Genomic DNA, 14,300 nt, shown 5'->3' with positions numbered 1-14,300 from the left:
AGTATTCCCACTAAATTAATTAGAGAAGTTATTTCAGCAACACTGTGGCTCTGTTTTCTCCACACTTCCTCCGAACACAACAACACATGAACTGCTGGCTGCGTGCTATGTCTACAGGAAAAACTGTGTTCAGAGCACCACAGAAAATTAAAAACGGGTGAAATGATTGTGACCTTAGAATGCGTCCTTATGTGACTTTACGAATGCAGTTGCGTCTTGACACATGATAAATGATGCATGTGTGTGTATAATTTAAAGAAACGTTTCCATACATACAACAATGAGAGTTTCTTGCTCAGTCTGCAGATGAACTGATCTCCGTTGCAGTCAGGCTACACTTAACTTTTGAGATAAAGTTTCATCTTTTTATTCGCAGTAACTAAATGCTTGTGGTTCTGTCCTTGGTGAAGAAAATAACCTCCTTTCTGTCTTTTTTTATTGCTGTTTTTCTCAGGTCTCGTGGCAATTCAGGCTCAGAAGACGTGACAACACCACTCCTCTTTTGTGATCCCCGTGCGCCTCTACATGTATGCCACTGTGTAGTATGGCTTTTTATTCCTATGTGATGATGAAAAATGTTCATGTAGGAATAGAAGCCATTTTACATGTGGTGAGAGAGCAACTTGACGGGAACATGACGCCAGTTAGAGCTCCTCGCCTCCTGCTCGACGGCGCTCGCAGAGAACCAAACATATGGCTGGATAAATGTAACTGTCTCCTCTTGAATGTTTCCCTGTAGTAAAGATACATTTATGCTCATCTTTCAGATGATGAGTAGGCTCACTGAAGTACTGATCTGAAGACAGGAAACACAAAAAAAATGGAAGCCAGACTTTGTTGTGTGTGCACCTGTTTTTGCCTCTAGGCACAAGGAGCTTCCACTGTTTCTAGTGTTTGATGCATGTGGTGACAGCTGCGGTCCACAGGGATGGAAGCAGGAACATTTGCAAAACATGTCATGAACAAAAGAAGAAAAAGAGCAAGGAGAGACCAATACAGATCTTTAATAACCAGCTATAAAAGAGGCACTTAGTGAACCACTTTACAACTTGCAAGAGGCACTGCATTTCCCTTTCTTCTCGATCAGATTCATTTTGCACATTATTAAAATAAAACTTTGACATGAAGCATTACACCGGACAATAATCTACCTACAATATTATACAATATAAGATACATACAGTATAAACAAGATAAAGCACCTTTGTTGTCCTAGTAAATACTATTCATAATTAAACATTTGGAGTTAAAGACACAGATGATTGAGTTTGTGTTTTGTGTGTGGTATTATCAGTGCATGGGAAGAACTCCAAAAACAGGTCTTGGGACTGTGATGTCCTTGTATGCACCTGAGTTTATAAAATGGAAGCTTTCCTAATTTTGTGTTCTATCAGCCTACATATGAATTGCTTGGATGGTTTTACACAGTATGTTTCATAAACTACAGAAAACCAGTAACAACAGCTGGATGTTTGTACTGTAACTGCTACAGATTTCATGTTCCCTTCCGAGGACATTGCCATTCACATTAAAATTAAAACACGACGTAGCACCAGGTAATGTTTATACAAAAGGCTAATATGATGAATGTCGATGCAGTACAGTAAAGTTTAAAAAATAATACAAAATGAATATGTTGGAAGCAGGTACGAAAGGTGCACAGACAATAGTCCAAGTCAGTTATGACGTCATTTGCTCCTTTTTCAGAGAGAATTAAACTGAACCAAAAAAAATAAAAAATCATGTTATGAATGCAAAATGAACATGCATTTCTTAAAGGAAAAATATTTTACTGTATTTTCAAGTATTCCTTTTTTCCCCCCTCTTCTTTAAATGAAATATAATCTCTAGAAAGTTCAATGATTTCTCCGACTAGCATATCCATATTTGACCCAAAATTCATCGCAGCCATTCGTCCTCACATTCGTGTAATAAAAACACATGTACAAAGAAGACATAAAGTGACTATGTAAGTATTTAAAGATAGCATTTCACAGAAAACAGCTGTGCAATCTCATTCACCATAATGAAATGTCTTAATATTATTATTAATATTTGTGAAAATTTACAGTCTCTTATTCACAGATCCCTCGCGTCCCCCCCGCCCCCCCCTCAGTTAATAGATTCTGACGTGTCCTTCCTTAAAGGAATCTTAAAGCTAGTGAGTTTTTGGCCAAACAGCTGGCTTAGGAGGTGGTTCTGAGACTCTGCCGTCCGGTAGGAGTGACTCTCCATTGACCTCACCCCCATCTTTGGCCTGGATTTATTCAAAGAATTGTTCATGGGAACTGAAGACACTTTAGATATAGGAGGATGCAAAGATCTCCCCAGAGGTCCCTTTTTGGCTTTATAATCCCCGTTCTGAGGGGCAACAATCTCAGCTTTCTTTTGTGCACAGCTATCGAGCAAACTTCGTTTCGACTGCAAACCCAAGTTCAAAGTCTTGCACTTGGAAATGATTTTGTTGCTAACACTGTCGTCCCGTACCGAGGACAGCACGGGGTACTCGTTGGGTCCGTCCGACTTTCTCTGCAGAGAGGGATTTGCGCACTTGCTGGGGCGAAATTTCTTTTTGGCCCTCGAGTCGACACCAAAGTTCTCTTGTGTGGCCGGAGAGGAAACCCTCTGCAGGCTGTGAGGGGATTTCATGTCCTTCCTCTTCTTCTGTGGTCTGAGGGATTCCTTGTCCTCATTTGAGGCCGAGGCGTTGAGGGAAACCTTGGTGTGGAGGACGGGTGCTGATTCCGAAGCCTTCGCGCTGCAAGCTGTCGTGCCGCTTTTAGTGTTGTCATTTGTTTTGGCTGGGGCGACCTTGTCTTTCGTCTGACTGCTACTTTCCTGCTCGGCACCATGAGATAACATCTGCTGCTTGCTGTCATTACTTGAGGCTTTGGGTGTCTGATGCCACTGTTCATCATCCCTCTGCTGGTCCGTCACATCAACAGCTGACTCATGTTTCCCGGACTCAGGTGTCTTTAAAATGTCTTGATTTTCTCTTAAGCTGACAAAAGAGTTGTCGCTGGGTGGAAGTGAATCAGGCTTTCCTTCAGTTTCAGTAGTGTCACCTTGAGCGGAGCCTTCTTTAGCCTTAACAGTCTCCTCCCCCGCACTACTACTCTCTTTAGATGCTGACCATGAAGTCGTCTCTGCTCTAATGCAGACTGACTCATTCTCCTCTTTCACGTCACATGGTTCAGTAATAGATTTTCCATTACCCTCTTTATCAGGATTAGGTGAGGGAGTCGGGTCAATTTCCTCCTTCTTGGGTGTAGCCGACTCCGACGACGAGCCCATGTGAATACATTTTTCCAGCTCTACGAGTAGCTCCGAGTAGTCCTCGGCAATGTCCTCTGTTTTCACGTTTGTGTTGTTTGTGTCGCTTTGGTATTCATTCGCCATGGTCTGGGTGGAGTCGTCCGCCGTGGACACGGAGGCTTTTGAAGGCTGCGTGTCGGAGTTTTGACTCAAGTGCAGCGAGCTAACACTTGCAATGCCGCTGTCTGAGCTGTTGTCTTGCAGACTGTCAGAAAGAATTCGCCTCTTCTTACTTGCAGGCGAATCACATTCATCTTCTTTGGACGCGGATACTCTGACAGGTCTGAGAACACCCCGGAATTTGAAAATTTTGTTCCCCCCCGACAGGTGCTTTTCCATGTGACGGTCGAACTGCTCTTTCTTAGAGAAGGTGTAGTTGCAGGTGCTGCAGATGAAGGATTTTTTAATCACGTGCATGACGTCGGCACAGAGCTCGCAGGTGTAAAGGGTGGTGTGTTTTGAATCCAGCTCGTCCACCTCCTCGTGAGCTCTCTTCAAATGGTCTTTCAGCGCCTGGGCCTCCTGATAAGACACAGGGCATTTGTGACACAGGAAAATCCTCTCTAAATTGTGAACCACTAAATGTCTCTGGAGTTTGAACGGTTTGGGGAATTGTTTCCCGCAGTGGTGGCAGTCTCTGGAGGGGTCTTTGCAGTTGGGATGCATCTCCACACTTTTCGGTGCCTCTGTTTTATGGAGGACCTCAAGCGGGGTGAATGTGCTTTGCTTCCCACCTGCTCCACTGCCGCCTTTAGTTTTGTGCAGCTTTGACTCCTCTGAGGCGTTCCCCTCTCCCGCAACACTGTCTCCGGCATCAGCTTTGTCCGTTTCTTTGCTAGTTTTGCTGGACTCTCTGTTGGCTTTGCTTGGGCGGTGCTGCATGATCGAGGAGATAAAGTTCTTTACCGCCGTCTCTTGCATGAAGCAGCCTGGAATGCCTAACATGGAGCCTTGAGTCTGACCCCTCCTGGCAAACTGAGTGGCGTGCTCTCGTAAGTGTTCATTGTACATCCACACATCTGATATCTCCTTCAAGCACATTCCACAGGTCCAGATACCGGTCTTGTTCTTGGCATGTTTCTCCCTCAAATGGTCTCTGAGCTGCTCCCTGGAGCTGAATTTGCGCTGGACGCACATGTAACAGGTGGGAGGTGGAGAGGGGTTGTGGGAGAGTTTGTGAAAGTTCAACTCGCCCAGGGTTAGGAACCAAGTAAAACACACCTTGCACTTGTACTGCTTGTCTTTGACCTTTATTCCACCGTCTTGCCGTTTCCTGCCTCGCCGCTCCGTTACTTTTTTAGACTTTTCATCATCTCTGCTCTCCACGTCGACGGCCGCGACAGGAGGAGCGACTGTGATGTCTTTATTAGAGTCAAAGAATTGAATCTCGGGAAGCTGGAACGTGGTGTTGATGTTTTGGATGTCGATGCTGTGGAAGGTCTGGACACCTTCTGGCTCCACGGTGAAGGGGGCGGCCGGCAGAGGGCAAGGTGTGGCTGGCACCTCTGGTTTACAAGCGTTGGGGTCGGAGGTCGCTGCCGAAGCAGCATTAAAGCCGCTGAAGTCACCGGATCCACTCCATTCAATTGAGGATTTATCAATTGTGCTCTCGAGCGGATTCAAGAGGTTGTTGCCGAGCTCTTTAATATTCTCATGGACGCCCTCCTTGTCGCTTTGTTTAACGTCTGACAGTGGCTTGGCATCAGCTTTCAATGTGCCGTTGTGGCACATGTTCAACATGATGGCATCATGAAGAGAAATCGTCTCATATTCACAGTGGTTAGTTTGATTGTCAGCGAACGTCTGTGCAGCTTGATCGTCCACGCGCCGGTTTTTACTTTGCACGAAAGTTTCAGGAGGAAGGTAGTCTGGGGTCAGATTTGAATGAGGTGATAGCTTCTGCCTTTTGTTTCTCTTGCTGTACACCCTCGGGCACTTTTTCCTTTTCGCCTCCTCGTCTCTGGGGAACAGCTGGGAGAACGTGGTGTCATCATCAAGCAGGGCCCTCAGATCGGGACTAATGCTGGGCGGACTGAGCGGGGGAGAATTCAAACAGGAGAGAGGATGTATCTTGTCTGAAGGGCCACTGTTTTTCTCGCATTTTATCTCAACTGCCACTTTTCTCAGAATCTCCTGGGCGAGGCTCTCTTCTGATCCTTTCTGCTTCTCTTCCACGGTGCACAGAGCCTTTCTGGACTCATCACACTCTCCTATAATCTCTTTGTCTACAGATGCAGCACTTTCCACATTATTATCCGCACACACTTCCAAATTTGCCATCTTTGTCGCGCTTGTACATTTCATCTCTTCTGTGTCAGTGATCTGATTCAGCTCCGCAGCTTCATTAAGTGCTTTTGGCTCCTTTGCTGGAGATCCGGATGTGTTGTCAAAACCAGATTCTGAAGTAACATGGAGAGGGAATTCCTCTGTTCCGGAAACAGCTCCGTCATTGATTTTCACCTGGTCCTCGGGAGATTTGCTGTGCTCTTGTAGTGCGCTGCTTTTGAATTCAGGAGTTATAGCTTGAAGTATGTCTGTTTTCAATATATTCAGAAGCTCATCAGAGAAAGGGTCAGGCTTTATGTTTACCTCGCTGTTCTTGTTCTTTCGAGCTTTGTTGTTCTTCTTTGCTTTTGCTGGCAGCAAAGGGTTTTGACGGCCTATTTCATCTGCTGCCACTGCACTTGCCTCGGTTGCCATTTCCTCTAGGACTGACTCAGTCTCTGCTGCTTTAGATATGAGAGTGCTACTTATCTCAGGCAGCCCATCTATTTTTGCTGGGTAACAGGTCTGTGAATCATCTTTATGTTTTTTCTCTGCAGTTTGTGATGCTTCATAAATAAGCCTGGTCCCCTGATGGCTTGATGTCGTGCTCTGCAGGCCGATGTATTTTTCAGCTCTGACCAAATGTTTCATGGCCTTGTGTCTCTTTAAACCTGGCACAGTTCTGAAGCACATGAAGCAGATTTCGCAGAGCACTTTGCCCTGTTGAGCGCCGTTCTGTGTCTTTTTCTGCGTTGTTTCTTTGTGCATTTGCTGCGTTGTTGAACACTGGCCAGTCTCTATTGTTGGTTGCTTCTCTGATGGGTCTGGTGGAAGAGGCATTTGTTCGTTTTCACAGATGATGAGTGGCTTAGGAGTGGGCGGACCATCTGAAAAGTCTTTTTTGAGAAGTGTACTGTCTTCAACAGAAGCCTCGTGGGAATCTAAATTCTCCGTTTGGGCTTTGTTCAAGAGGTCAGCATGTATATGCAAATGCTCAACAGGCTCAACCGGATCGTGGAACACTTCCAAGTTTGTCTTTACATTACCAGCTGAGGAATCTGTTGTTTTGAATTCAGCTGGAAGACCCAGTGAAAAACATGTGAATTTCATATTCTGCTGGAGGACCAGTGGCTCATCTGATGAATGTAGTTTAGCTGCAGGGTGTGAGTTCAGTGATACTCCGGTATCTGTTTCAGTTTTGTTAAAAATCAGTGCAGGGTTAATGCTCAGGTCACATGATTCACAGTCATCTCCGGGTCTCTGCTTGATGTCTAGATTCTCCTCAGGTTTATTGGCTGGTGATATCGGTATGTAGTCGTATTGATTCAGTTGTGGAGGTTCATCTGAGATGCTGTTGTAGTTGAGAGGGCTGAGCTTGAAGTCATACATCAGACTTCGTTTTTCGAGGCTGTCGGACACTTCTGGCGGTTCTGCTGTGCTGGTCACAGGAAGTGGAGAGGAGATGGTGGCTTCAGAGTTGGGGATTTTACACTCCATGATCCCCAAGTCCAGATGAGGCGGGCTTATCAAAGAATACTCCATCTCAGCTGCTGTGTTTAATCCATTGCTGTTTAAAGGCTCTTTGGCGTTTTGGTTATCATCTTGGTTTATGGGAGATTTTGCAACTTGAAGTGAGCATTGATCAATTGATTTATCATTGCTTTTATTTTTCATCTCACAGGAATCCTCTTCTGTGCCAAATTTCTGCTCGGGTCTTTCGTGAGAGGTTGATAAAAGAGGACTAATTGTTGAGGCGGTGTCTAAAAAGACGCAGTGACTTTCCTCTGCTTCCTCTCTGCACGGCGAGTTTTGTTGACTTGCCATGAAATCAACAGGAAGATGCTCTTTGATGTCCTGGACATTTAAAATCTCCTCTTGTTTCTCAATAGGATCAAAGACAAGAGCTGTTTCAGTTTTTAATGAGTCATTAAATGGAGTCATTTTGCAGGAATCACTGGTAATGATGCCATCAGACTGTGAAAGGATCAAGAGATTGCCTGATTGGGTGTTATGGAAGGGTGAGCAGCGGTCAGGACTTTCTGTGCTGGTTTCCACAAGTATTGGACTGCAGGGTTTGTCGCTGGTGACTATCTCTACTAAAAGGTCATTTTCACTGTATGTCTTTGGAGGGCTGGAGTTTTTAGACGGAGATACATCTTGTATTGATGTTTCACCAGCTATTTCTTCACTGACACCGTCTGAGCATTCCACTTTCATGTCACCAGCATGTGATAAACTAATGGCTTCAGTGGATTGTTGCTCCTTCGCTGCTTTCATCACATCTCCCGTTTTCTCTGCTACTACCCTTTGACTGGGGTCAGTTAGTGCTGGTGATACAGGATGATCATCAGACTGACCAGTGATTCCTTTCACTGCCTCTGCTTCCTCATAACCGTCTGCAGTCGAATGGCTCTGCCCACCACTGCTGTTTTTGAATGACTGATTCACATTGTCTTCTGCATTATCGTTCCCACAGGACTCCTTAACCACACATGGGTCATGTGCCGCCGCACTTGAGCAGTGAGCAGTCAAATTACTATTCTCAGTGATATCCTCCTCTGATGTGACTTTAGTCTCTGCTGTGTAATCCTTGTTTTCTGTTGGCTGCGATGAAATTGGCTGGTTGCCATCGACTGTGGGGTCAGTCTTGGTGGAGAGAGATGACTGTGACTCATTCAGAATGAATTCAATTTCATCCTTCCGCTCATTGATATTTGGAGGTGATAATATATTCTCCTTCCCGGTAATTGCTTCCTTTTCAGCGTGATCTTCTCTCTCAAGTGCATCAGTCGCCTGACATTCAGTTGCTTGATGTTGCTGGCTCGTCGGAGAGGTGACATTTGGCTTCTTGTGTACTGATACAATGGGTTCTTTTTTGAATATAGAGTCTGAAATCACCTCCAGGCTTTTCATGAGATTTTCGGTGTATCTCTTCTCTTCTAAAATGTCTTCCTTTGTCTCTGCAGGAGCCTCTTTTTCAGCACTTCTTTCCTCCGGTTCTTGGTCATGGTGGAGCTGTGGGTGTTCAATACGTGAGGTTGTGGAGGTCAGATTTGGTGCATGACCCTCTTTTTCAGAGAAGTTTTCGAGCGTCTCCGGTTCATTCTGAATTGTGTGTGGACTGTGGTGTCCACCCATTAGCTCAAACTGGAAAGCGCTGGACCATTGAAGTCCTGATTCTGTGAAAGGCTCCGAAGGCATATTTGAAACCGGCACATCTATGGTTTGCACGGGGCACTTCATATTCAAACCAGCGCTTTCACCCTCTGACTCATCGCCCAGACGTAAAGGTGAAAATTTGCTTATTTGCACCTGCTTGGGCACGTCTGGAGCTTGTAACGGAGAGCTTCCCAGCTTAGTTGTCTGTAGCTGGTTTTCAAGCTCATTCACGATTCTCTTTATCTCCAGCTCATCCTCTGATGCACAGCTGTTGAGATTTGCGCTGTAGTCAATTATTTTCTCGGGCAGAGACAAAGGAACGTGATTGTAATCTGGCTTCTTTTCATTTGATTTCTCGGAGTTGCCTTTGTACTGCGATATCTCATCTGGTAGCACGGGGCTGACTATGAGGTTCCAGTCTCTTTGTTCCAGAAAGGGCGAGAAAGATGACACGAACTCTTCCTTCTTATCGGTTGTGTTCTCTATTGAATGGAAACCCTCTTTCTGAATCGGCATCTCGGAGTAAAGGCCGCTGTCAAATCCTGCGAGGTCCCCAAACATTGATGAGGTGTCAAATGAAAGTGGGGATTTCATGAGGCCTTGCTCCTGATCCAGAGGGTAGGGCATGAGGGGGAGCGTGTCCTTTTGTATCAACGGGCTTTGGCTTTCAGTGGGAGATAGGCACACCTCATCCATCAAAGAGGTGCAAAGGGACGCGGGCTTGTGCGAGTCTAGGTCATTGACTAAAGTAATAGCCTCTTTCACCATGCAGACACCGTCACTCTGTTTTTCAAATGTGCTGCTGTCTGATAGCTCTGGCTGTGTGGCTTGGGGCCCCTCTCTTCTTTTGCCCTTTGTGTTTCTGTCAATATTGAAATCGGTGTCTTTGCTGATGGTGGGAGAGTGTGAATCAAACTGTAGTGTCTTGTTATCTGTAGCGCTACACTGTGTTGGCTCTTCTTTAGGGCACAGACTGTCTGTTCTCTGTAGGGTGTTTCTGTCTGAACCGACGGTTTCCTTTCGTTGAGACACGAGTTTCTCTCTTGATTTCGCCTGAGAACTTCTGCTCTTTTCCGAGTTTTTCATCGTGTCTTTCGCCTTTTGCGAGCATGACGCCGGATCAACAACTTCTGGATTTGAATGATTCTTCTTTTGATCCTCTGTAGTGTCTTTGTTATCACAATGAATGGCTTTGTCAGTATTGTACTTCTTGACAGATTTTGTGAATGTCAGTGCTAGTGTGCTGGACTCCTTAAATAACTTCTGCGGGGAGGACCTTTCGTGGGTTTTCTGCTCCGGAGACTCTTTCTTTTTGTCGGTCTTCTTCTCACAGTCTGAGTCAGTGCGGTCAGTGCTTTTGGGGCTGTTGATACTATCGCTTGAAACACTCACAGATGTGCTGAGTTCACTGCTTGTGGATGACCTGCTACCCCTCCTCCTGAGTCTCTGGTGACAGCCGGGTTTCTCAGGCGAGAGGGAAACCTCCTCGCTTTTCTTCATCTCAAAACACTCCTTTGACTCATGTCTCCACGCTGCCTGGTTCCTCTCAGTCCTCGCTCGCCATTTGCACTCTTTAGTGTAAGTGTATTTACACCGACTGCTTTGATTCAGTCGGCCTTGACTTGCTATTTTTACGGGCTCACATTCATCATCCGAGTCTGAGACGTAGTCGTACTCTCCAAAGGCAGGGTTCTGCACACTTGGAGTTAGTCTCTCCATCACCAAGGAGAACTGAAGGTTTTTGGTCCCTTTAACATGCAGCTTGTGGAGCTTGTTTTTCTGTTGAACTATTTTGTGAATAAGTTCTTTGCTCCAGGTGCCCCCTCCAGTGCTTTTCCTCTTGTTCTCTTTCACTGCAGTTCTCGAGGTTGGAGATGTGGAGGCCTGTGAGGCTGTTGACCCTCTGAGTGCAGGGCTGTCCGAGAAGCTTTTAACGCCACAACGCTCGGAAAACTTGCTGGATAAGAGAAACCTTTGTGCGCTTGTGTTTTCATCCTCACTCTTGCACAGCTTCCTTGACTCTTTCGCTTTGCTGTCTTGTTCCCACGTTTTCTCCCTTGAGGCAATTCTTGAATTTTTATGAGAGACTTCTTTTTTTATGTTAATTTTCTCATCTTGTTCCAAATTCAGAGACATTTTCTCAGGGCTCTCAACATCAGAGTCATAAAAATACTTTCCCTGTGTGAAAGACCTGTCATCAACTGCTTGTTTATTTTTGTTCTCAAAGACCAGGGATTCTTTCGTTTTCAGACATTGTTTGTTTGATGATGTCTTGACAGTGGTGAGGTCATCATCAGCGAATGCATCAATGAAGCTGCTGTCTATCTCTGCATTGTCTGACTGATATCCCAGTCCATTCAGAGCTTCTGTGATTAGGCTGTCTAATTTGGCATCCTCCATTTCCAACTCAGGGAGAGCGACGGGGAGGTTACCTGGACCAGAGAACAAGTTCAGTTTCATCGGATCATCTTTAGTGTCTCCCTTTGTTTCGCTGTCAGGTATCAGTTCTCCGTTTTTATTGAGGCCCAGCAAAGACAGGTGGAGGTCAGACGGACACCTTGTCATCGAAACGTTTGACACAGATGTCACCGCTTTTGCTGGTTCTGCATTGAACTTTCGGCTGTCCTCCATCTTTGATATGTCTTTGAGGTCGTTCTGTGCAAACGTGTGCTGAGCACAGTATTGCTTGTGGCCTAGAAATGAAGCCAGGTTGTTGAAATTCTGATCACACTGTTTGCATGTCAGAAGCACATCCAACTGGTCGAGATTTGCTGTGGCTAATGAGCTGGCTAACAGCTGATGTGCAGAGTACGGCGGCGGAGGCTGGTGGTGCTCCACCCCGAAACTATCCATGTAACCCTTGTTTCCATCCATACCTGTCTTTGGATGCGCGCTGTTCTGCAGGTAGCTCATCATGTCGTCTTTGGCTCTGTCTGCTGCATACTGAAGGTTTCGTGGCGGATCAGAATGAAACTGGTGAGGGTGAGTGCTCAGGTGATCTGAAGGTAACTGAGTCTTGCCTTGGGGCTGGTGATAGAACGGATGAGAAGGGGCTGACTTCGACATCTGACTGTCCTCTGAGCTGATGTTTACAGGGCTGGTGGATGCCGGGGAGAGGGAAGAGCACGTGCTACTAGATGCAGGGTTATGAACTGGGGAGGGCAAAGGGGATTCATAAGGTGACACCATCATAAGCCCCATGGGTGGCACCTGTAATGGTGGATAGCTATAGTTTCTTGATGGTGCTGCTGGAAGAGACTGGTTGAGTCCGAAGTATACTGCCTTATTTTTGGACTCACACACTTGTGCATGGCTCATCTCTACTTTAAAAGTTGAGACTGTGTTACTGTTATGCTTTAGAGTCTCCTGTCTTTGGTTTGAAAACCCATCACTGGTTCGGCTGTTCTGAAATGAGCTGGGGTTTTTCAGGGAGCTGTGTTTATGTGATTTATTATCATCCTGCCAGTCAGAGGGGGAGACTATGTAAGTCAATTTTTGATTGCTTATTTGCCTAGATAATTCAATTCTGTTTTGGTTCGGCATGGCAGGGGTTGGCCGTATCTGCTGCCAGGACATTCGGCTATTTTTAGATGAGTTTGGCCTTTGGTCAAGTGCTGGTTGGTTCTGAAACTGAAACTTATCATTCATATCAGTGTACTGAATTGTGTTTTGATCCACTGATGAATACGCCTTGTTAGGCCCCTCCCACGAGTGTGGTAACCTATTTAGAACTTTATTGTTCATGTTTTTATCAAAAGGCATCGAGCCTGTGCGAATGTTACTGACTGGAGGGTTGTTAAATGTTTTGTTGGGAAAGTGCATTGGGGAGCCTGGACCTTGTGAAATATTTCTTGCATGCACACTCCCTTGAATGTGTGTTCTTTGGTTGGCAGCTGTGTCTTTGGGGCGACAGTTTCTCTTACTCCCCGAGGTGATGGCTACATCCCTGCTGTCTGCCTGTCCAACAGTGTCTGTGCTCTCAGGCAGGGCAGTCTTCCCCTGTTCCGACTGCTGAGAGCTGGAGCCAGAGCTGTCACTGCTGGCTGAATCCTCGCTCAGATTCCTCGGACACTGGATGGACGATGCCACCCCTTGAATAAACTGCGACTGTGGGGGGTGAGGATAAGAGCTTCGATCCTCCGGCTGGTGTTCATTACTGAACTGAGTGCTGTTCTGAGCAATGTTTTGCCCTCCTCCTGGCGTAAAAGAAAATGAGTTATGGGTCACATGAACAGAACCGAGGGAGGAGTCTGTAAAGTCTTGGGATTGGGGGTTCTGTTCACAGGAAAAGGCGTCAGAGGCTGATTCTTCCATTAAATGATATCCATACTGAAATGGAGCAGGCACAAAGGGACTTGCCTTATTGGCTTCTGAGAGGGCAGTGGATTTTTGTGATGAAACCCCGTAGTTAGCACCATTAAAAGTCCTTTCAGGAGACTGCCATGCATTAGAGCCACTAAGCTGAAAGTCAGCCAGAATCAGCTGGCTCCCAGGCTGTGCATTGTTGTTCTCCATTGATGCTGGCTGCTGCTGCTGTGACAGGGGTGGATGTGGGTGGGATGATGTTCCACTCGAGGAACCCAGTGCCTGTGAGGTATAGCTTGGGGAGGTAAGGTTAGAGGAAGCCTCCTGGAAGCAGCGGCTGTAGTTCAGCTCTTCTTGCTGTAGTTCGGCCTCTCTCTCCGGTATACTGGGAACGTGGAATCTATAGCTGCCCGAAACTGGGCCACGACTGGTTTCCAACTTCTTGGGTGGCAAAACTTTCTGCTGTGGGTAGGCAATACCGACGGTGCGTGGATTTGTAATGCTTAGTCTGTACAGCTGCTGCGGGTTGCCACGCTCTGCCTTTCCTGACCGCTTCCCCTTCTCTCGGCTGCGGCCCTTTCCGCTTGGGGACTGGGGACTGCCTTTGCCACTCGACCAAGTCCTGTCAGTGGCAAACTTTGATCGGTTCTGCAGTGACCTGAAGTCAATCTTCCCTGCCTGCTGTGGCCGAATGACAGCCTCGCGCTGCTGAGGACAGTCCCTCTCCTTCTCTAGTTTTTCAACTTTGGCCCCTCTGCTGCTGGCTCTGGCCTCAGTGCCTGTGCTTGAAAAGTGCTCTGAAGACTCCTTTGCGGTTTTCTCACTCTGCTGTTCCAGCGCCGTCCCCTCATCCTGCAGTTTGGACTCAGCGTCCAGCTCTTTGACTGCATGCATTCGCTGAGTCTCTCCTGCCATGGTGCACAATGCGTGCTGTGAAGGCCTTGTCCTCAGAGGTGCTATCTGGGAGACAGGGACATCGTCTTCTGCGTTGTAGGAATCAGTAAATGTCCAGTGGCAGGAACTGCAGGGACAGGGCTGCTCGCTGCAAGCTCATCTCTTCACCCTCATTGTGAACCGCAGATCGGGCACCAGGAGAAAGCAGACCTGAAAGGAAAAGAGAATAGAAAGGATCAGACATCAAGATTTTACTCATTCATTGTCAAATAAATCCTGATAATGCTGTTTAAACATGCAAGCAAATCCTCAGCCACCACTCATAAAAGAAGCACGCAGCTTTAAAATAATGATTTCTGTCC

The 14,300-nt window shown here is 46.4% G+C and overlaps 1 protein-coding gene across 2 annotated transcripts in view; it reads right to left on the bottom strand.

Annotated features, from left to right (window-relative positions):
• Positions 1-1,783: 1,783 nt before the first annotated feature.
• The window catches only part of znf469 (zinc finger protein 469), a 147,242-nt gene continuing 134,725 nt past the window's right edge, over positions 1,784-14,300 (bottom strand). For both annotated transcript variants that reach the window (XM_008293917.1, XM_008293918.1), the window contains one exon: positions 1,784-14,148. In XM_008293917.1, the coding sequence (XP_008292139.1) occupies positions 2,113-13,959 (11,847 nt within the window). In that variant the 5' untranslated portion in view covers positions 13,960-14,148 and the 3' untranslated portion in view covers positions 1,784-2,112. The remainder of the gene's footprint in view (positions 14,149-14,300) is intronic.

Source organism: Stegastes partitus, unplaced genomic scaffold (assembly GCF_000690725.1).
Source record: "Stegastes partitus isolate 25-593 unplaced genomic scaffold, Stegastes_partitus-1.0.2 Scaffold922, whole genome shotgun sequence".
Classification (NCBI taxonomy): Eukaryota; Metazoa; Chordata; class Actinopteri; family Pomacentridae; genus Stegastes; species Stegastes partitus.
The sequence above is the reverse complement of the archived record's forward strand: the minus strand, read 5'-3'. Positions and strand labels throughout refer to the sequence as shown.